The sequence below is a fragment of the Chionomys nivalis genome, chromosome 21 (genome assembly GCF_950005125.1).
Source record: "Chionomys nivalis chromosome 21, mChiNiv1.1, whole genome shotgun sequence".
Lineage (NCBI taxonomy): Eukaryota > Metazoa > Chordata > Mammalia > Rodentia > Cricetidae > Chionomys > Chionomys nivalis.
The window spans coordinates 34,263,346-34,288,203 of NC_080106.1; the positions used below are offsets into that span (position 1 = coordinate 34,263,346).

A 24,858-nucleotide genomic window follows, 5' to 3' on the forward strand; every position below is an offset into this window, starting at 1 on the left:
AACCCAATGGGAGGTTTAAACAAGGTAATGTTTGTAAGGAGCTTAAATCTACACCTGGCACAGGGAGAGCTAGGTGCCTATTAGCTTCTATGGATAGGAATATGATGACAGAGACACTTCTATATCCACACATCATAATAACGGGAAAGATGCTTTTAAACTGAGCTAACGACACAATTACTGAGCACCTAATTACCTGTTCTTAGCACTTTACTGGTATCTAGTCATCTAATTCTCCTCACAGACTTTACACATGGAGAATCGAGACCCAGAGAACCCACGCCACCGGCTCAGCAGTCCCCAGAGGACAGGATGCAGAACTGGGACGTGCCGGCATGTCCTTGCCCTGGCTCACAGCCAGCATCCAGGCTCTTGGTGGCATGTGGAAGGCACGTGACGCTGTGAAGGATGTTCACTGGTGTCCACGAGCCACTGAGACTCCTCCTCCCCCAAATCTAGAGTGGGGTTTAGGGACAGAATGACGCCAAAGTCCCTATGGTGATGCTCTAGAGAGGTGTGACCAGAAGACTGGAGGCGAGGAAAGCCGTCAATTGAGTTTTTCAAGAGAAAATCCTTGAATGTAGATGTCAGGAGATGGCATAGCTCTGTAAGCGCCCAGATTTGGCATTTTGATTTTGTGCTCCTCTCCCTTTTCTCCCACACATTTCCCAGCATCCTGACCTGTGCCCACCGGGCAAGTTGACTTGTCCACTGCCTCTAAACGTCCAGAAATATGGCAGAGTATCACCAGTTATTAAAGTAAGATTTCCCAGCAGTTCTAGAACTTTTCTTGCAGAAAAGAAACCCAGCCCACATTCTCTTCAACACATGTATTGTGGGACTTAGAGCTGAGCCAAGCTTCCTCTTTGGGTTTTGGAGGTGTGAGACAATGGCAGCCTTCGATGCTTTAAACAGGTTTCATTGGCCACTTCTACACAGCTGGCCTACATGGAAGCATACCCCCCCCCCCCGATATAACTCCCAGGGACTGGCTAGAACTTGACACAAGCTAGAGTCATTTTGGAAGAAGGGAACTAAAAGGTCCCCAGATTGACCCAGGGACAGGCATGTGGTACATTTTCTTCCTTAATGACTAATGTGAGAGGGCCCAGCTTCCTGCTGGCAATACCACCCCTGGGCACATGGTCCTGGATGCTATAGGAAAGTGAGCTGAGCAAGCCATGAGGAGCAAGCCAATAAGCAGCACCTCTCTATGGTCTTCTCATCAGTTCCTACCTTGAGCTCCTGAACTGACCTCCTTGGATGATAGATCATAAGCTGTAAGATGAAATAAGCCGTTTCCTCTGTGAGTTGCTTTTGGTAGTGATGTTGCAACTCAGCGACAGAGACTGTTACTAAGACATCCTGGTTACAAATTATGCTGGACCATCTGAGCCACCTCATGTGCATCCGCTGGTCCAGTGCAAACTAGAACCTGGAGCCCCTTTCCCAAGTGTATTGAAAACCTTCAAGATGGTGTAACCAAAGATTAAGCCGAGCGCAGGAAACTTCCAAGCAAAGGTGCAGTTCGCAGGTGCCTTATTTGGCTTTCTGCTGCAGTGATGAAACACCACAACCAAACACAATTTGGGAGGGAAAGGGTTTATTTGGTTTATAGTTCCACATCACAATTCATCACTGAGGGAAGCCAGCGCAGGAACTTAAGCAGGGCAGGAACCTGGAGACAGGAACTGAAGAAGAGGCCATATAAGGACATTGTTTACCAGCCTGTTCCTTGTGGTTGCTCAGCAGCCTGCTTTCTTAAACATCCCAGGGCCACGTGTCCAGGGGTGGCGCCAATGACGGTGGGAGGATCCCTTCCACATCAATCATTAATAAAGAAAACATCCCCCCCCCCCGTAGACTTGCCTACAGGCCAATCTGATGGAAGCATTTTCTCAAGATTCCCTTTTCCCAAACATATCTAGGTATACATCAGGTTGATGAAAAGCAACCAGCACGAGAGGTCACGTGACTAGGAAGTCAGTCCCATGAGTACACACAGGGTCTATGTAAGGTCCTGCTAAGCCCAGGACCAGGTAACTATCCAGTCAATAATACACTGAATGCAGAGCCTAGAACCAGCTGACGCTGAATCAACAGATGAACCCAGGACCGAGTCAGTGACAGTCAACCCACAGAAAACACATCTCGCCATCACCTTACCCTCTGAAAGCATGGTTTGGGCACAGAACTCTGAATGCTGTGACATCTGTGAGTACTCACAAGCAAGAAGCGTTACTCCTGGCCCTTGTTATGTTAGCTCACCCCCACTAGAATGTATTATAGTCATAGAGGAGGCAAAGAACTGCACCTTGCTACAAGGTGACCCAGCTGGTAAGACATTCTTCTGGATTTCAACTCAGGATACCTGAACACAGAGCCTGCTGCTGAATTAGGATGGGATGTCCTTAGGAAATCAGACTGGCCCTCTGAGGCTGTGACCCATTCTTGCTCCTGGAAGCCTCCTCATTCCCCGCCAACCCCCAGCAGAGACATAGAACCCCATTAACTACTTTAATAATAATTGGTGACAATTTGCCATATTTTCAGATGTTTAGAGGTGGTAGACAAGCCAAGATGCCCCTATTGCACCACCAAAACTACCGAGTATGGTTTAGGGACCAGATGGGAAGCCTGGCTCTGGGGAGAAATCCACCAACAATTTGTCCTTCATCTACATTCCGAGTCTGCATGGAGGGACAGATAGAAAGAGGTGAGGCCTGTGCCCCAGGCAACCTACAAAGTTCAGTCAGAGCAGATCCCAGATGCCTAGGCAGCCCCCCACCACACCCACTGAACCCCTTTAGTTACTGGATTGTTGCGCTAGAGAAGAGGATGAGACACTTGGGGACCAGGGCAGGAGGGACCTGCCAACGTGATCACGATTGGGCGCTGCAGGAAGATGTGCCTTTGCCCCTACTCTTCTCCTCGAGATCATGGACCTATTGTGTTGTCGAGAGCACCCTGCTCACTCCCGGCTCACAAAGTGCACTTATATCCATGAGCACCGGCCCGCCTGCGGCACACATGGGACAAAACCCCAGGAGAGGAAAGACTGATCCAGAATGAGACAGCATTCTGAAACATGGCTGAGTTGTATCTGTGCTACAGTAGACTCTCAGCTAATGCCCGTTACACTGAACTCAAGTGAAACAGGAAATTCTGTGGGCAAGGTAAGTGTTGTTCTAGCTTTGGACTTCATTGTCTCAATGATTAGCAAGTCTTCCCCCCAAGGGCTAGGTTAACAAACATTCAAATTGGGGTCTCTTCATACAATCACCAGCCACTACTGCTCAGGTTGTACAGAAGCAGCTGAGACAATGCAGGCACTGACGGGCATTGCCAGCTTCCAGTAAAACTTTATTTACGGGGCTGGAGAGATGGCTCAGTGGTTAAGAGCATTGCCTGCTCTTTCAAAGGTCCTGAGTTCAATTCCCAGCAACCACATGGTGGCTCACAACCATCTGTAATGAGGTCTGTTGCCCTCTTCTGGCCTGCAGGCATACACACAGACAGAACATTGTATACATAAGAAAAAGAAAGGAAGGAAGGAAGGAAGGAAGGAAGGAAGGAAGGAAGGAAGGAAGGAAGGAAGAAAGAAGACATATTTTTTAAAAAACTTTATTTACAAAACACAGGGGATGGAAGGTTTAGGGACCCTGATCTATTGCCTTCCCACAGCACTTATTATGTCATAGTATCTGTGGGTCAGGAATCTAGGCACATGAGACTCAGCTGGAGTCTCTGAACTGGTAGCTCTTGGGAACTTGCAGTGAAATGAGCAGCAGGGGCCACAGTCAGGCCCCTGACTGGGGAGTCCATTGGGATTATAAGGATGCACAACTCCATGTACCCCAGTAACCCACACAGAGGGAGGCCTTGGTGATTCCCATGGGAGCTGCCTGGCACTGCTACCTGCTGCCCATGTGATCCAAAACACAGTCTGGGAAGCCTGGAGCTTTCTCTACAACCCGCATGCAGAATTAGCATCTCCCTGATCCACCAGAAGCCAATTGTGAGCCTTTTGTAATAAAGCAGAGAAAGAGAAACACAAAGAGTGAATAATAGTTTAGAAGTGAGAGTGATCCCAGTTCTAAGGCGACAGATTTATAGGGCCCGGGAGGAGGTGGCTTATCCAGTAAAGGGCTGGGCACCCACACGAAGGGCTGAGTGCAATCCTCAGCTCCCAGGCAATACAGAGCTAGGTGCATTTGGTGCATGCTTCTACTCTACCAGCACTTGGGATGTGGAGACAAGTGGATCCCTGAGTTCACGGTCCAGCAAGCTCCTAACCAGAGGCTCTGTCTCAAAACAAACAAACAAAAAACCCTAAGGTCATTGGGGTCTGAGGAATAATACCAAAATTTTCACACACACACACACGACCAAACAACATTCCCTGTAATATAGCCTTGAAAGTCCAAAGTTTAAGAAGCCCTCAGACAGCAAAAGTCAACAAGAGAGCATGGATTCCATCTCTTTCGTTTGTTTACAATTTACCTTACAAAGAATCACATTTCATTATGGCACTTTTTATTGATTGAAAATTGATTGATTGATTGATTGATTGATGGATGGATTGATTTTTTAAGACAGGGTCTCTCTGTAGCTTTGGAGCCTATCCTGGACATAATGGCATATTTTAAACAATTTTTTCTCCCCTCCCCTTCTCCCAAGTTCGCCCTCCCTGCCTTGTGTCCTCCCATCCCCAGTGGCCTCTTTGCTACTTTAAAGTCACATGCCTGCCACCCCTTTTCAAGCCCAGCCTCACGTGGACTCGGACTCAATGATGCCGTATTGGTTTTCTGACAAGTTTAAAATGGAAAAATTGAGTGTCATAATGCAGCTCAGTGGTAGAGTGTTTGCCATGAGGCTCTGGGTAGGATCCCTAGCACCGTACAGAGAAGGAAGGGGAGAGCAAGGAGTGGGGAGGGCAGGTTGCGCTTTCGCAGTGAGTCTCCAGCTTTTAGATAAGGGCAATAGTGTTAGAGAGTTACTGTTCCATGCTGGGCTCAGCCACCATGAAGCTGGGGTCTGTGGGGGAAATGGACCCCAGGGAGTGAGCTGGGAACAGAAATGAGCCATACTGTTTGAACCGTGCTACGGGATATAACCTCTGCTGGGACCTTCCTAGGCTAGAAGCTCTGAAAACCTGGCCAAGAGTGAAGGGGACAATTATCTGGTTGCTTCCTTCCTTCCTTGTTGCCGCCATGTATTCTGTACCTACCCTTGACACATATGTGAGCATCCTGCTGGCACAGGAATCCAGAGAATGTAGAGTGTATCATCAACATAGACCTGCCCCCACCTTGCTAAAGCCATAACTGAAACTAGAGATAAAAAGACCAGAGTGACATACAGGTGTCCACAGAGCTGACCTTCCCTGAAAGAAGTCAGATATCCCTAATGTGTAGACTTCAAGCATGACACCAATATGGTTTTGACCAATGAAATGTAAGCAGAGGGATCCTAGTTCACGTCCAAGCAAAAGCATCAACAGCCAGCACTCAGGTCACCTTTTTCTCTTGCTAGGCATCCAGAGAGTGACTTGTGTAGATTGGAGTCATAGCCAAGAACATGCAGAGGGAGGATACCCACCATTGAGATCCACAGGTTGTTCGTTGATGCTGCCAACTCCAGCCCAGACACCAAATCTACATAGAATTCCAAAACCATATAAAATGACCACACCCGGATGATGCTGAAGGCGTATAAGGGGGAGAAATGCGAGTCAAATAATCTCAAGATGACTCCGAAAAAAAAGTATTCTAAGGTTTTTCTTTATTAAAGGGGAAAATTCACAGAACAGGAACCAGGGTTTAGGTGTGGCGCTCAGAAAGAAGAGAGAGAACTGGGTGAGAAGGAGGCTGTTTGGGTACCTAAAAGTCATGCCCCCACCGGGTCCAGCCTCTTAAAAGCCATTGGCTGAAGGACGTTCCCCATCACCAGGAGGGTAAGAGTGAGCCTGGGGTCATCACCATGTGACCTCCATGGCAAATGAGCAAAAGTCCAGCTTAACCAATGAACTGGCTCTTGAAGTTCCCATGCAATACAGGCTTGGGGGAGGGAGTTTCTCCTTGACTATACAATCACACAGCCTTTATGCCAACTATCAGGAGACCAGGAGACCTAGGGACCTGGGCCAAGGACCAAGTCCTTCTCACTGAGAGCTACATGACAAGGAGCAGATGAGTTTGTGAGCCTACCTACCTTCTTCCTCAGGGGTCTGAGAGAGTGCTGGAGTCAAGATTCAGAAATGAGGCCTTGCGCTATAGGGCCAGGCCTCCTAAATCCACTTTGCTCCTAGGGCTGTTGACTCATTCATACGCTTCTATGTTCACTGCAGTATGAGCCCATTCACCTCTTCTGAGTTCAGCAGGGTTTCCCAGTTAGCTCTCCAGGTTTCATGATGTCACATGCCAACTGAGGAAAGAGTTCCATCTCCACCATGGGCCCTTTACACACGCCCGGCCTTTTGTTTAGAACAATGCTAGACAACAGGCCTACAACATGAGCCTCAAAGACAATTTAAAGCTCTCTTGTAACTACATTTGGAATTTATTAATATTGAATTTACTTGTGTGTGTGTGTGTATGTGTTGGCTTTGTTTTGGTTTTAGAGACATTTCACACCGTAACCTCTGTTGGCTGGGATCTTACTTTATATAGATCAGGCTGGCCTCAAACCCAGGGATCTTCCTCCCTCTGTCATTTAAGTTCAGTGATTATATGCAAGCATGACTAGCAACTGTATTTTAAAGGGTAAAATTTGGGATTTATTAATATTGAATTTATTTGTGTGTGTGTGCGCACGCGTGTGTGTGTGTGTGTGTGTCTGTGTGTGTGTGCGTGCGTGCGTTTGTACGTGCATGCTAGACATTTGCTCTACCACCAATCTGCTTTACTGGGCCAATTAATTATAATAACACACTTTATTTAACCTATTAAATGCAAAACAGCCCCACTTGAAAGTGTGGTCAGTCGTTTAGAGTCTAGCTCCCAGCCTTCCTTTTGTCACGTCTCTTTGAAGCCAGCTGTACGCTTTGCATGTAGCTCATCTCTCAGTTTGGAGGACTGCATCTCAGGTGGCCAAGTGCCACCTGTGGCTAGTGGTCACTCTATCATAGGAAGCAACCCTAAATGCACTTCCCCCAAAGGTTTGTCTTTTTTTTTTTTAAACTGTTCTATCTGAACTAAAATGTCGCCTTTCACAAACACATCCTCTGCCTGTGCTTCTAAAGTCAAGGTCTCCTAACCCCTATGAATCACCCCATCTACTCAGTTCCAGGGCTTCTGTCGCCCAGGGTCCCATACTGGATGGTCCCACTCTCCTGAGGCTCTGAGAAGAAATTCTTCCTTGTCTCTCACAACTGTTGGCCTCCCTCAGCTGGTGGCAGAGTGTGTTGGTCTTTGTCTCCTTTGGGTCCCAATCTCTTTATAAGGGTGCTCACATTGATAAGATCCTTCCCTCCTCAAACAGGAGACAAAATTACAGCAGCAATGTACCATGGTGGATTCCAACAGCTGCTTTCAAACAAGGTTCCCTTCTGGTGTTCTGTGAGGCTCTGGGTTGGGTAGGGCTCTACCCGTGCCATCCTTGGCTTCAGCCTTGTCTCACCTGTTTCCTGATTTGGTTTCCCCACGGAAATGCAAGACCATTCAAGCCAGACTGGGCACCCTCACCACTCCATACCCAGCACTTGGCACAGAGAAGGCTCTCTGCAACTGCTTGTTGCAAAGAAATAAGGAAAGGAGGGAAAAGGGTGGGAGAGAGTGAGAGAAAAGAAACAGACTCTCATGAACGAAAGACCTTGTCTCTAAGATGGCTCATAAGAACCAAGACAAGCCTAGGCTAAAGGGAGCGCTGGGAAAGTCTGACTCCACCATTCTTACTGGGCCTTTTTAGATTCTTCTAGAAGTTCAAGAATCAGCCTGTTACAACTCTGTCACCACCCTGCAAAATGATATGACTATCCATCCCTTGGACTTCTAGAAAGCAGACCTCAGCCAAGGGACCTCACCCTTTTCCTATCCCAGGTGAGCAGCCCCAGCAATACAGAGAGGGCAAGGTAAGAAAGTCAGGAAGAGGTTCCCAGCCTTCCAGCATCTGTCCCCTTCCTTATGGCTCCTCTTCATGAGTAGGACTGTCTAGATCTCATCCATTTTCATGGACACCAAGAGTGGCTACCAACACTAGTACCCAGGGGTCCCTGAGAGAAGCCAATGCACTTGGGACTGAACCACAGAGGGCTCCAGAAGACTGCCCTCAGAAAGGAGTGGGGCAGGAGCTGAGTGTGTGGCTTTGTAGCAGAAGGCTTGCCTGGCTAGGAACGAGGGGGAGGGGCAAGAAGGGGAAAGGAGAGGGGAGGAGATAAAACAGGTAGGGGAGAGGGAAAGGGATGGAAAGGAGAGGAGAGGAGAGGAGACGAGAGGAGACGAGAGGAGACGAGAGGAGAAGAAAGGTGAAGGGGAGGAAGGGGGAAGGAAAGGGGGAGGAAGAAAGAAATGGAGGGTCAAGGGAAGCAGAAAGGAAGACAGATAAGCAGCCAGATCTTGTATATTTTAGCCTTCCAATGTGTCAAACAAACCTTGAGATCTAAATAATTGAGTGGTCTTAAAATACCATTCTGAAATTTGATCAATGGGGAAGTCACTACTGAGATTAACCACAAACGTAGAGGTACAAGACCATTGCCGTGTGTCCCGAAGAAGCTGGAAGTCCCACAGTGTGGGTGGGAATGAGGAAAAGCACATGTGGTAAACTTCTGAAATCTCTCCATTCTTCAGACACCCGTCATTAGGCCTAGAACTCCAGTCCTCTCCCCTCCCACAAGCGGGACTCTAGCAGGGGTAGTGCAGCTTGGATACCAGTTCAGTTTTTGCTCCTGCCCAATCCAAGGACTTGGTAAAGAGCGAGGAGTTTGAGGGATAGAATCTGGGGTCCGCTGGCTCTACAATCCATCCAGAGGCTGCTCCTCCCAGGCCCCTGGCCCAAGCCTCAAAGACTCCAAACCCTCTATTCCCCAGAGGGAATAGTTAAAAATGTCACTCCAGGTTTTTCCAAATTCCCAAAGCCCCAGTTTTCCAATTTTTCAAGGACTGGATCATCCTCCCAACTTTTTGTACAGATTAGAGAAATAGGTTTTTTTGTTTTGCCTTAACCAGGACATGGGGCTTGGTGACCTGGGGAAGGGGGTGGCTTCAGTATTCTATTTTCCTCCTGGAGGTTTGTAGGTACACATCCTACACAATCATGTGTGGGCTCTCCACAGTCTGCCTCGGGAGGGATGGTGAGAATTCAATGCTGTGCTGCCTGAAAACGGTTAATGAGAGTATCCGATGGTAATAACTCAGCATGGTAAGTTTTGCGTTCAAATTTTCACATTTGCTTTTTATAGGAGTAACACGGGCAAATCCTAAGCTAGGACAGCCCTGGAGACTCTCGACATCGTTTTAGCTCACAGGAGGACTGAGGAAGAAACATTCCCTTTGCAAGCTCTGGTTTCTTCCTAGAGTCACTACTCACCGTGCCCCCCTCCCCCGCGCGCCAGCGTTTGTTAATGATGTGAGGTATACTTGAACCCCAAGCAAGGGCAAGGCTCAGAAGCATGGTTTACTGTTACCTGGGCTTCCTTTCTGCTTACAGCTCCTTCCCAGTTTGCAGAAGTGATAGAAGGATCAAATACTTTCCCAAACCGATGCATCTGAGTTTTGATTCAAATTTAAGGAAAAAAAATCTTCAGTCCCTGCCGGTAGAGGTGCTGGCAGGATGCTTGAAGGTTGAGAAACCTGAACCTAGACAATGGCTGCCTTTCCACAATGCATTTCGGTTCATAGAGCTCTCGCTAGGGACTTCCCTAGTAGGAAGTAGGCAAAGAGGAGGCAGGAAAATGTCCCGAGAAAGGCTGTGCGGTTTGACTGCTAGATGTGGGCTCTGGGGCCATGAGCTCCCAGCGAGCATAAATCTCTTCCCCGCCCCCCTGCCCATCACCCAGCAGAGCCTGACCCTTCTGAAGGTCCTGGGGCCCTTCACCTAAGCTTGGCTGGCCTCGGGGAGGGGCCGCCTCTGTTGGCTAACTGGCAGTCAGCCTTGTGACCGCTGAGCCCAAGTCTAGAAAAGAAGTGGGTCTAAGACAGCCTGCTGAGTCAACCTGCCAGGGTCAAGTGATGCCCATGAGACCCCAGGATGAAGAAGACGCGTGTGGCGCGGGTCAAACGGTGTGGCTATGTTTCATCCTAACAGAAAGGTCACTCGAGTCGCAAAAAATGTTAGAGAACACAGTCAGGCTCTCCTTCACAAGACTCTGATCTCCGGGAAAGAGTTCCAAGGCCCGTGGACCTGGGACGCGACAACCCGGCGAGCCAGGCTCGTTTCCCTTCACCAGACTTTAACCCGGGCAGAGGCGCCTTTGTGGAAGCCAGAACAGGCGGAGGGCGAGCAGAGCGCTCGTGAGGTCACTTCCTCGTACCCCAGTGGGTAACTAGGGCCACAAGGCCCGGTGCCCATGGCCGGGCTCTCTTGGGTCCACACCAACCTTGTCCACTCGGCACCACAGAGGGAGACGCATCATTTCCATGCAACAATGCAAACGCGCTCATTACCATATTCTCAATATGCATGAAGAAAATGTGCGACGTTGGCCGAGCCCCATCGCCCTGCTCTGGCCTCCCGCATCCAATAAGGCGACATATTCATCTCCCAAGATGGATGAGAAGGGGATGCCGGGGAAGCAGATCCATGGGCGGGGGAGGGGACAGACTCTGTAAAGGAAAGGAACCGAGAATAAACCAGCAGAAGGGAGCCTGGGATAGACCAAGATTGAAATAGGACGGATCGGAATGAAGAGAGAGAGAGAGAGAGAGAGAGAGAGAGAGAGAGAGAGAGAGAGAGAGAGAGAGAGAGAGAAGAACCCGAGAAAAGGGGGGAGATGCAAACAGGGGGTTGGAAAAAAGACCCAGGGAAAAAAGAAATCAAAAAGAACACATTAGGAGTCTAAAACGAGAAAAATAAAAACCCCGGAAATTAAATATACAGAAAATGCGAGGAATAAATAGGACGGAAAAAAGGGAGAACGGCGGAAATGCTCGGCGCAGGTGGAAACGGGATGATGATCTGCAGAGGAAAAGAGAAATAAAACCACTCGCTCAGGGCCACGGTTTTCCATCCATGCTGGGATTCCGGGAGCCACCACGCAGATTTGGTCACTCGAAGGCCGGTGGCAGAGGGCCTGGTCCGGGAGGTTCAGGAGTACGGAGGAACCGCTGGAGAACCATGCGCTCCTTTAGGGGCGACCGGGCCCGCTCCACCGTGCACAAATCCGGCCTGGGGCCCTTGCCGCCGCCGCTGCAGCCTTTCCGACCAAGGATCTCTCTATAGAGCCGGGAGAGAAGTTTGCAAAGTTTACCCCCAAAGTTTCCCGTAGCGTCTCTGGACCAAGGGACAGCCTCCGAGGCCCTGACAGCTTACAGGGCTCAGTCAGAGTTGCACGGCAGACGTGGCGGCGCCCGGCCCGTGCCTCCTGGGATGCTCCGAGGCCAGATTCACAGTCAAATGTGAATTCCTCCCGGCGCTACGCCAGGCCACGCATCTGCAAGTCCGTGTGGCTGCTAATAGCGGGGGAGAGAGAGAACGCGAAAGTGAGAGAGGGGGAGAGAGAGAAAAGGAAAAAAATATTCTCAGCTCAATTTAAGTCTCATGGAAAGGGCTTACAACTGTAATTAAATCATTAAATTCTTGTCTACGCTTCACAGAGCGGAGAGAAATTAACTTCCCACCAACCTCATTTTCTATTTGAACATGAAATAATGATTTTCTGCCCGTCTAATTACAAAGCCAACATCTGATCAAGCCAGCATCCAGAGGGGATTATCGCATGCGCGAGTATTAGACCTCATTACCAGCTTGAGTGCAAAATTATTACATCTTGTAATTGGATGGTGAGATTTATATACAGATCGGCCCGGTTTCTGTAAGATTGTAATTACAAGCTTCGTTGGTTAGCTACTTATCAGAACTTTGCAGGAAAACAAAACAAATGACTGAGGAAAACGAGCGTTTCATTAACCTGTAACCCCAGCGCGCGGGGCGGGGGGGGGGGGGAGCCAGTGGGAGCGCACGCCGCAGTCTGCAGGATGCTGAAGGATGGCCAGCCCGCACCGCCTCTGGGGGACTCTGGACTTTGGGAGGAAAGGACTAAACACCGGTCTGGCTGCAGCGGCTTCTCTAGATGGGGGGCGCGGGCACATCGGGAGCTGGACCAGTGGACCAGGAGAGGGAAGAGATAGAGACCGGTGGCTCCCAGTGTACGTGAATTGCTCAGCTCAGACCCCAGACCTGATGGGCCTCTGGCCCTAGGTACACCTCGGGCACCTCTCGCAGTTGTTCTCCAGCGTGGACGCTCCTGGCGCCCTGGGCCCAGACCAGAGAGCATCTGTGGTGAGGGCCGGCAGGGCTTTGTGCACTGGGGCCATTGGAAGAAGGAGGGGTGCTGGAGAAGCTTCTGCCAGCGGCGCATTGTTGCGCTCAAGTCTTTTCCCAATCAACTCCCCTGTGCACCTGCTTCTCTTTGCTCTCCGTGCGAGTGTGTCAATCTGACCTAATCTCCTGGATTAAAAATCCCTTGAAAAGGTTCAGCTACCAGCAGATTCTCGAGCTTAGTCTGGGAGCTGGGTTCTACTGGCCTGGTCCTACTGAGGAATCAGAGCCACGTTGCAACTCCAGTCGCTGGGGATACGTGGAGTGCGGATTTCAGGGCCTGGCCAACGCTCTTCCCAGTTGGTCACCGGGTAACAGGGAAGCTGTTTCTGCCCCTGGCCTGGAATGCCTGAAGGGATCTAATTAAGCGAGGGGCTTAGGTTCATTTCTGGGTCTAGAGGTTCACCCTCTGGGCCAGGGGCGCCTCCGGTCTGCATGAGTTCTTCCTGAGAACAGGCTGGCTCTTCCGGTTCTCTCTCTCTCTCTCTCTCTCTCTCTCTCTCTCTCTCTCTCTCTCTCTCTCTCTCTCTCTGTGTGTGTGTGTGTGTGTGTGTGTGATTCCCCGCCCGCCCCCCCCCCCGCAGTCGGACACAACTAGGTCGATAGGTGGTTAATGCAATGCGGAAGGAGCATCTCAGAGGCCCCTGTGTGTGAGAGAGTGTGTGCGGGGGGGGGGGGGGGGGGTGTTGTTGTGTGGTTCTGCGTTTTGTTTTTCTTTTACTTCGGATGTGGGGGGGGGCGGAATTAAATATTCGTGTTTTCACCCAGGCACATACAGCGAAGCCCCTTCGCCCACCTTGGAATCTGGCTCTGTCGCCAGTTGCTCTCATTCACCACCGTGTAGCTAGGTCTTCACAGCTGCCTGGCAAGACTCACAGTCCTACACTTAGGAAAGATCCTAGGAATTAATGTCACCTCGATTCTGTAACCTTAAGATCCCTCCTGAGCAGCTGAGCGCTGGCTTCCTGTGACAGGTTTAACCAGAAACGGAATCAGGCTGGAGAAAAGCATTTGAAGACCAGTGCCGGCCCTGCTGTGCCTCCCTCCACGGTCAAGGCTCACCTAAAGACAACCTCCAGCACCGGACAAGGAGAGCCAGGAAGGGATGGAGAAGCTGCACAGAACCAGCTTAAGGAGATTCCAGATGCTGCCTTCGAACTCTAAATTTTAGGTAGCTCTCCTAACTGTGCTTCCCCACTAATTTTCTGAGTTAGCACCTCCTGGAACCTATGGCCCGTACAAAGGCCCATGGAATGTAACAGGAGGTAACACACACACACACACACACACACACACACACACGGACTCCACTTTTGACTGGAGTCCAGGACCAGAGCAAAAGAAATCATCATTCCCTAACTTAACTATTCATACCAGAGCTGACAAACCCCAGACCCTCAGATAGCCTCCACGCAGGCAGAATTCAGACTTGATTCCTAGATCAACTTGAGGCGCGGGAGTGCGTTTCTGCCTCTAAGCTGGGGGTCGTTGCTCTACTGAAGAATCTCAGCCCGGGAGTTGTTTGGGCTGCAGGCCTGCTGCAGGCCTGGCCGTGCGTGGGTCGCCACCACAGTCTAAATCGTTTAGCTAGGAGCCACAGCTATTTCGGGAATTTCTGTGTGACTTTCCCCTACACGCCTAAATCCGTGAAGGTGGGCAATTAGACACTATCATTTCAAGTTAGATTTAGGTACCCTACCATGAAACATTTAGCTATCCTACCATAAAACCAAAATCTTGCTCTCCACCCCCACATGCACGCGCTCCTCGGCTCTAGGGGGAATTGTCACCAAAAGAAAACACTGGCGTTGGCCTCGGCGAACAGGAGAAGGGACAGTGAAATGAATGGTCATAATCGACCGAAAACACCAACGGAGAAACTTCTCGGTGCGCTCTCGGAAAGTTCCCAGAGCTTCCGCGGTGAGGCTCTCTGCTCCTCCCCCACCCCACCTCCCACCTCCCCAGCCCGGAGCTCAGCTCTTTGCCTTTTCCGCAAGACCACCTGGGCGCCAAACTCACTTTCTAATGAGAATTCTCACCGAGGTACCCCGGAGGTGTTAACGTGGTAAACTGCAGGGTTTCCCCGGCACAGATTCGGTCTTTTAAAGGCTCAGAGGGGCAGCTCCCCCTACTCCAGGCTGCCCGCTAAACTCTTTTAGCTGCCCTTTTAGCTGCCGGCTTCGGCTATTGAGAGCGTCCGGAGCTGAGAATTGCAAAAGGAACCACCGCCGAAGCCCTGGAGCCTGCCTAGGTACGGGGTCCCGTCCCACCCCAGAACTATAGCTGCTGAGGGGGTTGAGAACAGAGGAGTTGGAAGACCCGAGAGGAGAGGTGACCCTGCACTAACCCGCCACTTCTGGCCTAGGCTCCCCCCCCCCCCCCGTGCTGGCAGGAGGGGGCGGGAAAAGACTGCGTCCCGTCCTGCCCCGCCCCGCCCGGCGCTCTGTATTCGCGAGGGAAGACCGCCTCGCCCAGAAGGCTCCCGGGTGATTGGAGACTCCAGGAGGAGACGCGAGGAAAAGTCGAATAAGAGGGCGCAACGTCAGACTCGAGATTTGGGAAGGGTGAGGGCGGGGGTGGAAGGGCGGGGACAGACACACAGACACTGACGCGGACGCACACCCCCAGCACAGCATTCTAAGTGTCTTCAACTTTAGGTCGCCTTAGCCCAGGACACAGAGACTGGGAAGAGAGAATGGGAAAGTAAAGAGATTTAAAAGAGAGAGGAGTCAGATTAGAAAAAGTGAAGAGAGCTGAGAGGTAAGCTAAAGCAACCGTGAGAAAGGGAAAGAGGAAAAAGAACCGCAGTTTCCCAGCGTCCAGGACTGCCAAGGAGCCTTGGGAGCGGAAGCGATCAGGGGGTGGGGGCTAGGGGACTCAGCGAGAGAAGGGGAGTGGAAAGGACAGGGTGGGAGTGTAAACTAAAGGAGGGCGAAGGAAGCGAGGCGCGACACAGCTCCTGGAGAGGAGGACAGACCTGAGCGTTAGGTACTGAGAGGCTCTCCCGGCCTAGAGGAGGGAGCACGGCGCAGAGAGGAGGGGCTTGCGGCCCCGTAGAAATGTCAATCAGAGCCCGGAGCCCAGGGAATCTCGGCCAATCTGTTCGGACCTGACCTGACTCCTCGCCGCCGCCGCCGCCGCCGCCGCCGCCGCCGCCGCCGCCGCCGCCGCGGAGCAGATCAATAGGCGAACGCGAAGCGCAGCGCAGCGCGGGAGGCAGCGCGGCCCGGGCTCGGCCCAGCCCTCGATGCGCTCCGGAGCCAACGTGCGGCATTGAGCACGGCGGCCCCGGGGGCCGGGCCCCCACTCCGTAGGTGCCCCGTGGGCCACCATGTCCTTCCCCCAGCTCGGATACCAGTACATCCGCCCGCTCTACCCACCCGAGCGCCCGGGAGCCGCAGGCGGCAGCGGCGGCAGCGCGGGAGGCCGGAGCGGTCCAGGCGCCGGAGCCTCGGAGCTTGCCGCCTCGGGGTCCCTATCCAACGTGCTTTCGTCCGTGTACGGGGCACCCTACGCCGCGGCCGCAGCTGCAGCTGCCGCCGCCCAGGGTTACGGCGCCTTCCTGCCCTACGCTGCGGAGCTGCCCATCTTCCCACAGCTGGTAAGAGCCTGAGAAACCCGGGAAAGAGGGGTTGGAGCTGGGGTGCAAGGCAAAATGAGCGTGCAGAAGAAAGCCAGAGTCCCGGCGGGAGGGTGGAGGCTGCTGCGACGACTGGCGCTCACTCGCGCTCCCCCGCGCGTGTCCCCTTCCTTTTCCATGTGCGTACAGGGCGCTCAGTATGAGCTGAAGGACAGCCCTGGGGTCCAGCATCCGGCCACGGCCGCCGCATTCCCGCACCCGCACCCCGCCTTCTACCCCTATGGCCAATACCAGTTCGGGGACCCATCCCGTCCCAAGAACGCCACCCGGGAAAGCACAAGCACGCTCAAGGCCTGGCTCAACGAACACCGCAAGAACCCGTACCCCACCAAGGGCGAGAAGATCATGCTGGCCATCATCACCAAGATGACCCTCACCCAGGTGTCCACCTGGTTCGCCAACGCGCGCCGGCGCCTCAAGAAAGAGAACAAGATGACGTGGGCGCCCCGTAGTCGCACCGACGAGGAGGGCAATGCTTATGGGAGCGAGCGGGAGGAGGAGGACGAAGAAGAAGATGAGGAAGAGGGCAAACGAGAGCTGGAGATGGAGGAGGAGGAGCTCGCTGGGGAGGAGGAGGACACGGGGGGCGAGGGCCTGGCGGACGACGAGGAAGATGAGGAGATCGATTTGGAAAACTTAGACAGCGCCACAGCCGGGCCGGAACTGACCCTGGCTGGGGCAACGCACAGGAACGGGGACTTCGGCCTAGGACCCATTTCGGACTGCAAAAATAGCGACTCAGACGATAGCTCCGAAGGCTTGGAGGAGCGACCACTGTCGGTCCTGAGCCTGGCCCCAGCGCCACCGCCTGTGGCCAGGGCTCCTCCATCTCCGCCCTCTCCACCCTCGGGCCTGGACCCCTGTGCTCCCGCAGCAGCGCCCTCCTCCACCCTGCAGAAGCCCAAGATCTGGTCACTGGCGGAAACGGCCACGAGCCCGGACAACCCACGTCGCTCCCCTCCCGGAACCGGAGGTTCTCCTCCCGGGGCAGCCGTCGCGCCCCCGACGCTGCAGCTCTCGCCCGCGGCTGCCGCTGCAGCAGCAGCGGCACACAGACTCGTCTCGGCGCCGCTTGGCAAATTCCCCGCTTGGACCAACCGGCCTTTCCCAGGCCCTCCGCCCGGCCCGCGGCCGCACCCGCTGTCCATGTTGGGCTCGGCCCCACAGCACCTGCTGGGACTTCCCGGAGCCGCTGGTCACCCGGCGGCTGCCGCCGCCGCCTACGCTCGGCCCACGGAGCCGGAGAGTGGAACAGGTGACTACAGAAGTGTGGGACACAGAGGGAGGCTGTTGGTGGGGCTCTCGGCCAGAGGAAAAGAACAGGGGGTTTGGGGAAAGTAAGCTGTTTTCCTCTTCGCTCCAGAACAGGTACAGCGGCCCTAGAGGCTTGGACCTAGAGTTCTGAAGGCCTCCCTTTTCTTCCCCTTGTTTCCTACAGATCGCTGTAGTGCCTTGGAAATGGAGAAAAAGTTGCTCAAGACAGCTTTCCAGCCGGTGCCAAGGCGGTAAGAGACCCCGAATTTGGGAACCAAAGTGGGAGACCCTTCAGGAATGATAAGGAAAACGCAAAACCAATGGCAGAAACCATTTGCTTCCCCCCACCGCACCCGGGGAAGGGAGAAACGTGGCTGGGAATCTATTTCTAAAAAGCACACAAAAAAATCCACTCTTCTGTCACTTCCTGTGGACCTGTAAGACGTTTTTTCATTCTCAGTTCGGGCACCTCAAGCAGGGCCTGTGGGTACAGAGCTGAGGGAGTCTGGCCCCTCCAACAGGCCACGGGAACACACGGTCTACCCTGCGTGATGCCCAGTTCCTTCCAGGCCCGACCTCGAATTCTGATCGCTTCTGTGCAGTTTATAGTTAATACACGCAGGGCTGAAAAAGTCCATACGCTTGACCCTAGGCTCAGTAGAGTGCCCCCTACCTCAGCAGGCTCCATGTCTCTAAATCTCGCTTCCTTTGCTTCCGCTCTCTCTTTCAGGCCCCAGAACCACTTGGATGCTGCTCTGGTCTTATCAGCTCTCTCCTCATCTTAATTCTTTGAACAATTTTTAAATCGTTGTACTAATTGTAAAAAAAAAACACAAATCGCTCTGTATAGTTATGACTTGCAAGCATGTCTGTATATGAATACCTAAAAAAGAAACACTAAACCAACCAACAAACACACACACACAAAAAAAAAAAAAGAACGAAAGAAAGAATAAAGCCGGTTCCCCTTGGCCCTTCCCAGGTCGCTTCTGTACTGCCCCACATTAGAGTGTGAGGTTCGTTTGTTCTGTTGATTTCGGGTGTGGGCGGGGTGGAGTTGCAAAGAGGATAAGCGTGTCTGACTCTTTTTGTATATACAGAGAAATGTACATACGTGTGAACCAAATTGTACAAGAAAGTATCTATTTTTGGCTAAATAAATGAGCTGTTGCCACTTTTGACTATAACCGGCGGGTCTGCCACCTGGACCGATCTGTTTGATGGTTCTTTGGTATTTTCGCGTCCCCCATGCCCACAAGCAAGGAAAAGCATGGTCAGGGGACAGCAATGGCGGAAGTAGTCCGCGCAGAGGTAGGCAGGCTAGGTTCTCTGCAAGAAGGGGCGATGGAAGTCCCTGGGCTCCGAGAGAAAGGGCGGAGTCCGAAGAGAAAAGAGGTCTACTCTCTAGTAGGAGCTGGGGAACTGGGTTCTGTCCGCGGGTCCACGGAAGTAACCCTGAGGCCTTGGGGCCTTCTCTGATGACTTAGCAGAAAGACTTAGAGAAGCTTCCAAGAGCTCAGGGTATGAACAAGAAGGATCTCCCTCCCTGCTCCCATTCCGACTCCGCACAACTGGTGTTTCTCAGTCCCGTGTATAGAGACTGTCCACGCTCAACTTCGAGGCCGCTCCCACCTCGCGTCCCTCTCCAACATCTCCTTCCTTATAAGGTGCAAGGGCGTAGATGTGCGGGAGAAGCCGGGGTGCTCACGTTTCCCGCTTGGTGGCGTGTGACCGCGCTGGAGTTGGGAGTCCAAGGCCGAAGCCAGGCGGCGTTTAGTCCCTGGGTGCTTCTGGGAGTTTTTCCCTGAGTGCTAGGGAAGGGGCTGCTTTCAGAGATGCCAGCATGGGTTGGGGTCTAATCCCGACACCTTTGGAGTTGGGATCGCGGCAGGAGTCCGGCGGGGGGGGGGGGGGTGTGGATAGTGGGAAACTTGGGGCTGGAGCTCCCTCTACAGGACGTAGGGGACGCTCGGCGTCCGGCCTCTCCGGCCAAAGCTGCCCGACAGACCTTTGGGCCTTAGCCCGACTTGACACTGCTGGCCCTGCTCGGCCAACTTTGACGCTAGGAAGTAGAGAGTCACGCTTAGGATAGTGACGCCTTGGGGTTCGAAAGGGGGACACCTTTGAGGCACCCTTGTCTGGAACTTTAGATTTTCAGGCTAGCCGGACGCCGTGCAGAGCAGGGCTTGTGACCTTCATGCGCGTAGTTGGGCGGTATGAAGAGCTGAAGTCTGGATCAGGTACAGTTAACATCGTGTACCTTGGAGAGTTTGCGCTCGAGGGCAGCTGGCGGGTTCGGGTCCATGAAGTGAGGACCCAGCTGCCAGCGCCACAAGTGACCTGGGGAGAGAGGGGGACCACTGGCAAAGACAAGGACAGCCAGGAAGAGGCCTGAGATACTCTGCTAAGGTATTTCAGAGGCTCAAGATCCTTTACAAGCTCCATTTTCTTAGGCCATGCATCTGAATTTGAAGTCAGTACCCCAGGACAAAGGCCAGAGCTCTGGTAAGCACCATAAGTGTCTGTACAAGAGCCACGCCCCTCCTCCAGCTTGGGGCTTAGCTATGGCCTACACTGGCTGCCCATTTACTTCTCTGGAAGCCAAGGGCAGAGAACTCCCTTTCATGGGTCCTTTCTCATCGGCTGCCTGCCTCACACGGTGGGGTAAGAACGGCAGAGGATGCTCTGCCCTTGCTCATTCTTAGGTAGGATGTCCAGACCTTTACAGATGCTCAAACATCTTCAGTTCTGCGAGGTGGGAGCATTTGCCTTACTCCCTCCCATCTCCCAGAAGAGCTTCTGCAAGCAGCTTTACCAAGGGCAAGAGAAAACTTCCCAGGGGAAAGGAGATATTGGTGACCACAGCAGAAGTCTTCTGGGTGGAGCCCCCAGGAAGAGGAGTTTCTTCAATGGGAGGGAAATGGGTGTGGAGAAGCTGGTCAGAACCTGGCAGGACTGACAGCAGACATGGGGCCTCTCTCCAGGGAAGTCTCTGGTTTTCTGGCTATCTCATTCCCAGATGATGGCGATTTCTTAGGCTCAGCCTGTTGGTCTTGAAAGAACAACAAAACGAGGAACCAGGAGAATCAGACTAACCCTGGCCATGCTCCATGCAGTGTGTACTTCTGACCCCCCTGATCCCAAGTCGACTTCAATATAATAACTTAACCAAGGCAAAACACAAGCTCCCAAGTTACCAACAAAAGAAGAAGGGGTCCCAGGAACTCCCTCTGTCCCTTACCATTGATCCCTAAAATCTAGGAGGAAGCAGAAGAGATGGTGGCCAGGGTAAGAAGCGGGGTCCATCTTATCTCCAATGCAGCTTCAATTAGAGATGTAATCTGTCAGTCCCCAACTAGGAAGTGTCCCTGCTGTTCCTTTGGTTACTCAGAGCCCTCCAGTGTGTATAGGGGATCAAGTTAGGTCGGAGACCTCAATATCTGAACATAGCTGGGAGAAGACAGTGCCTCCCAAAGCCAGAAGGCCTAAGGAGAATAAAATTACCTCCCAGGTGACTTTCCATCTGCACATTAGTGGTTTCTAACTAAACTGTCTTGAGGGGAGGGGACTCAGGTAGGAAGAAGTACGGTGCAATCCCACAGTGACAAGGACGGGCCAGGGACCTAGTACATGAAACACTGTTCACCTGCTCTATGCCAGGGCGGAGCAGAGACAAGTTCCATCTCTGAGCTGATGTTCTCTGGGCACCTGGAGAACAGGGAGGCCTAAAGTCTCCTAGTCACTGGCCTGCCTGTTTGGGGGGAAGTTAGTCAGAGAGACTGTTGCCTGGGTGAGAATTATATGTCAGGGATCTTCGAAGAGTATGGGTTGATTTGAAAGTTTTGCCAGGACTCCTTTTGGGACTGTTTCCTGTGTCTTTATGGAAACAGTCTCTTCTTCCTAGAATCCTTGGTTGCATGTGTCCCATTGAGAAAAGAAAAGGGCAATCACAAGTCTCCAAAAATTGTGTCTGTGTTTGAAGCTAGCTTTAACCTGAGTGGGGACAAGCCTCATGTTTCTTTGGCCTCACTTCGAACATCTGGGAAAGGTTGGATTTAACAAACTTAGCCAAACTTTCTCGCAAATCCATAAGTGGTTAAGAATGGGCCTAAAAAAAAGAAGAAGAAAAATAGGCCCAAAGATAATTGTGAGGTAAGAGGACCCCATACACCATCAGATAGCCTTTCCTGGTCTAAATTGGTCACTGTCATCTGATCCACTCCTGTAACTTGAACACGTTAAAAATGTCTGCCTACTGTGGGATTGCTCCCAGGAACAGGCCCTTTGGAAGGCGAATGAATGAAAAACCTCCAAAGTCGGGTGCAATAGGAAAGGCCTAAGGAATAGAATTGCAATCCCCAGCAACGCCATCTTGCCTCCTCTCCCATCCCAGGATATACGACAATGCCCGCAGAAGAATAAAATCAGGGGTGGAGGACGGAACTGCATTGTAGACACCAGAATCGCTATCCTTTAGACACGAAGGATCCTCTGCCAGGAATGAGTCCACAGCACCACCCCCCAAAGCTCCTCTAAGCCGTGCAGGTGAAGTCTGCCGGGTACCTGGATGTGACTAAGGTGTCCACAGTGCTAAAGCTAAGAGACAACAGAGATGAGACGTCAAGGTGTCTGTAGCTCACAGCATTCTCTCTCCCAGATGCCGCAGCTTGCTGAAGGAAATGTTAAAACCGAGTGCGGAGTGGACCGCTTCTGTTCTTTAAGGGCTTGTGCCGTTAGAAGTAAGAAGAGGGGGTGAGAGATGGCCAACAGGAAACAAAACGTGAGCCTAGGAAATGCAAAAATAGATCTTAGGTCATTTCTGGATGAACCTTTTCCCAGCCAAGGTGGCGAAGAAGAGGTCCATCCAAGGAGGCCAAGGCTCTAAAAAGTTGGGGCCTTCTCTTGTAGATTCTGTTGCCAAGGTGGTCACAGATGCACATTCAAGTCACGTAGTGTGGGCCTAGTAATTATTGCTACTCCTCAGCCATTGTCAGGTCCCCAAGAATAAAACCTCATCCATTTAGTTATGGGTTTAGTTTAACCCCTCTCCCAGGGGGTTGGAGAGAGAGATAGAGAGAGAGGGAAGGAGAAGGAGAGGGACGAAAAGAAAGAGAGGGAGAGAGAGAGAGAGCCAGGGCACATGTATGTGTCTCATGTCAGGGAGCAGGACAAAGACAAAGGCGGGGTCAAATCTGACTCCTGGCCTGTAGCCTAGCCTGGCTTGGCCTGGCCATGAAGGCTGTGATGTCATGTCTTTTGTGCCAGTGACAGTCCTGCATTCTCTCACTACGCTAGGCCACTAACAAGTGGGCCACAGCCCTCCAGGGCCTTTGGAGTGCACTCATCTGGCAACTGTGCTGCCCCCAGACGCTCAGATTTATTTTGCCAAAGTTACAGGGCAATTATGGAAATGTGCCCTTTGAAGCCAGCCTGATTTCTCTTTATTTTCTTCTCCCTGACAGAGCAGAACAGAGCTTCCCCGCCTCTCCAGGCTCTCTCTCTCTCCTCTCTCTCTCTCTCTCTCTCTCTCTCTCTCTCTCTCTCTCTCTCCTCTCTTCCTAATAATTCTGACATAATGAGAGCTTCTAGGGGAAATTTTGGGAAAAAAAAACTTGTAAGTGGCATCCAAATTGTGTGTCTATAAAAGAACATCAATATTATTTTCATGTTAGGTTTTGTTTTTTAAATGGGGTGCTGATGGCCATGAAAGAACAAATGAATTGGGGTGAGCAAGAGGTAGGTGCTTCTACCTGGCTGCTGGACCCCTCCCATGTCTGAAGTCTTTATTTATAGTCAGGCAGCTGATCCCACTGGGGCAGACTGGCCTGGCCCCCTTAAGGACCCAGCTCTGTCCTGGAAATCTTAGCTTCACAAACTGTAGCAGAAGGCCTTTGTTCCTGTCCCCTGCACCTGGAGAAGAAGACAGCCCAGCCTCCCTCTGATCCAGTGGCCCCAGGTTTCAGAGCTTTACAGTATTGTCAACAGGACGCGGAATCTGGGGTCTCTGTGTGAAGTGACCCCGTATGTTTCTTTCCTCCCACCCCACTGTGCTTGGCACTGGAGTGTTGAGTGAAGGTGTCTGAAGTCAGATGGTGTGGACCGGGGAGGGCCGTGGAAGGTCGGGGGGGGGGGGGGGGGGGGGAGTCCATGAATGGGGTTGCCTACTGTCTGGGGACATTTCTAACTTTTAAGAAAGTAACTTTGAAGTCTCTGTCCTTTTAGTCACTTGCTCTTCCCTCCCTGCCCTCCTGCCTTGAGGAGATTTGCTCCGGAGTAGGGACTGACACCACCACCACCAAGAAGTCTTGCCCCCACCCTTCTTGGAATACCCAGAGTGGAGGCCGCTTTTGAGCTCACTTTCCTGCCTTGCTTCTTTGTTTCATTTGTTTTTGTTTTTTTGACACAGTCTCATGGAGTCAAATAGTGTCATAGTGTCACAGTCTCATAGCCCAGGCTAGCCTCAAACTCAATATGCAGCCGAGGATAACTCTGAACTCCTGATTTTCCTGCCACCGCTGGGATTACAGGCCACCTCGCCCAGCCACCCTGCACTGACTTTAAAACGTTAAGGAAAGTGGAATTGAGTCAGTTGGCAAAGCAATGGCCACGCACGTTATTTAATGCTCACAGTCGTCCTTGTCTTCCCTTTGCTGATGCAGAAAACTAAGGCTGGGAAAGGGCGGCAGGGAGAAAGGCACCAAGAAATACCTGGAACTATAGAACAATCTCCACTCAGTGATAAGATGCCCACCGCAGAACCCCCCACAGGGTATGCCAGGAACCAAAATGGAGAATGTGGGTTCATTCTGCAAGAGTCTAGTAAGAATGGCCATGTGGGGAAATCACCTGATGGCGGGGGGGCGGGGGGGAGTCAAGGCAGCCAGAACATTTTTTCATGTATAACAGTGATTTCTAATCTTCCCAATGCTGAGACCCTTTTAATACAGTTCCTCATGTTGTGGTGACCCCCCAACCATAAAATTATTGTCATTGTTACTTCATAACTGTAGTTTTGCGGCTATTATGAATTGTAATTTTTTGTTCCAATGGTCTTTTTGTTTTGTTTGTCTTGTCTTGTTTTGTTTTTGAGACAGGCTTTTTTGTGTGTGTAGCCTTGGTTGTCCTGGAACTAGTTCTGTAGATCAGGCTGACCTCTCACCTAGAGAGATCTGCCAGCCTCTGCTGGAATTAAAGGCATACACCACCATCACTCAGCTTTTTCTGATGGTCTTAGGCAACCCTGGAAAAGGGTCTCAACCCATAGGTTGAGAATCACTGATGTATAATCATTTGCTCCTTTTGGATCACATAAACATGTTGACTTTTCAAACATCTTGTTGGCTTATAAATAACTAAACTAAACACGGGGAAGGAGAGGAAAGAATGACAGGCAGACTGGCTGTTCTGAATGTCATGGTGGAGGTAAAGTGAGCCGCTCACTGGACACCACAGTCCTCAGGTGTCAGCTCCACACCAATCACACAAAA

General features: G+C 51.8%; 1 protein-coding gene across 1 annotated transcript; it reads left to right on the top strand.

Annotated features, from left to right (window-relative positions):
• Nucleotides 1-15,356: 15,356 nt before the first annotated feature.
• Irx3 (iroquois homeobox 3) lies at nt 15,357-18,214 on the top strand. The gene is made up of 4 exons (XM_057753692.1): nt 15,357-16,078; nt 16,247-17,372; nt 17,556-17,622; nt 18,102-18,214. Exons 1-4 carry the CDS (start codon nt 15,809-15,811, stop codon nt 18,154-18,156), a joined length of 1,518 nt encoding a protein of 505 aa, XP_057609675.1. The 5' UTR covers nt 15,357-15,808; the 3' UTR covers nt 18,157-18,214.
• Nucleotides 18,215-24,858: the final 6,644 nt, after the last annotated feature.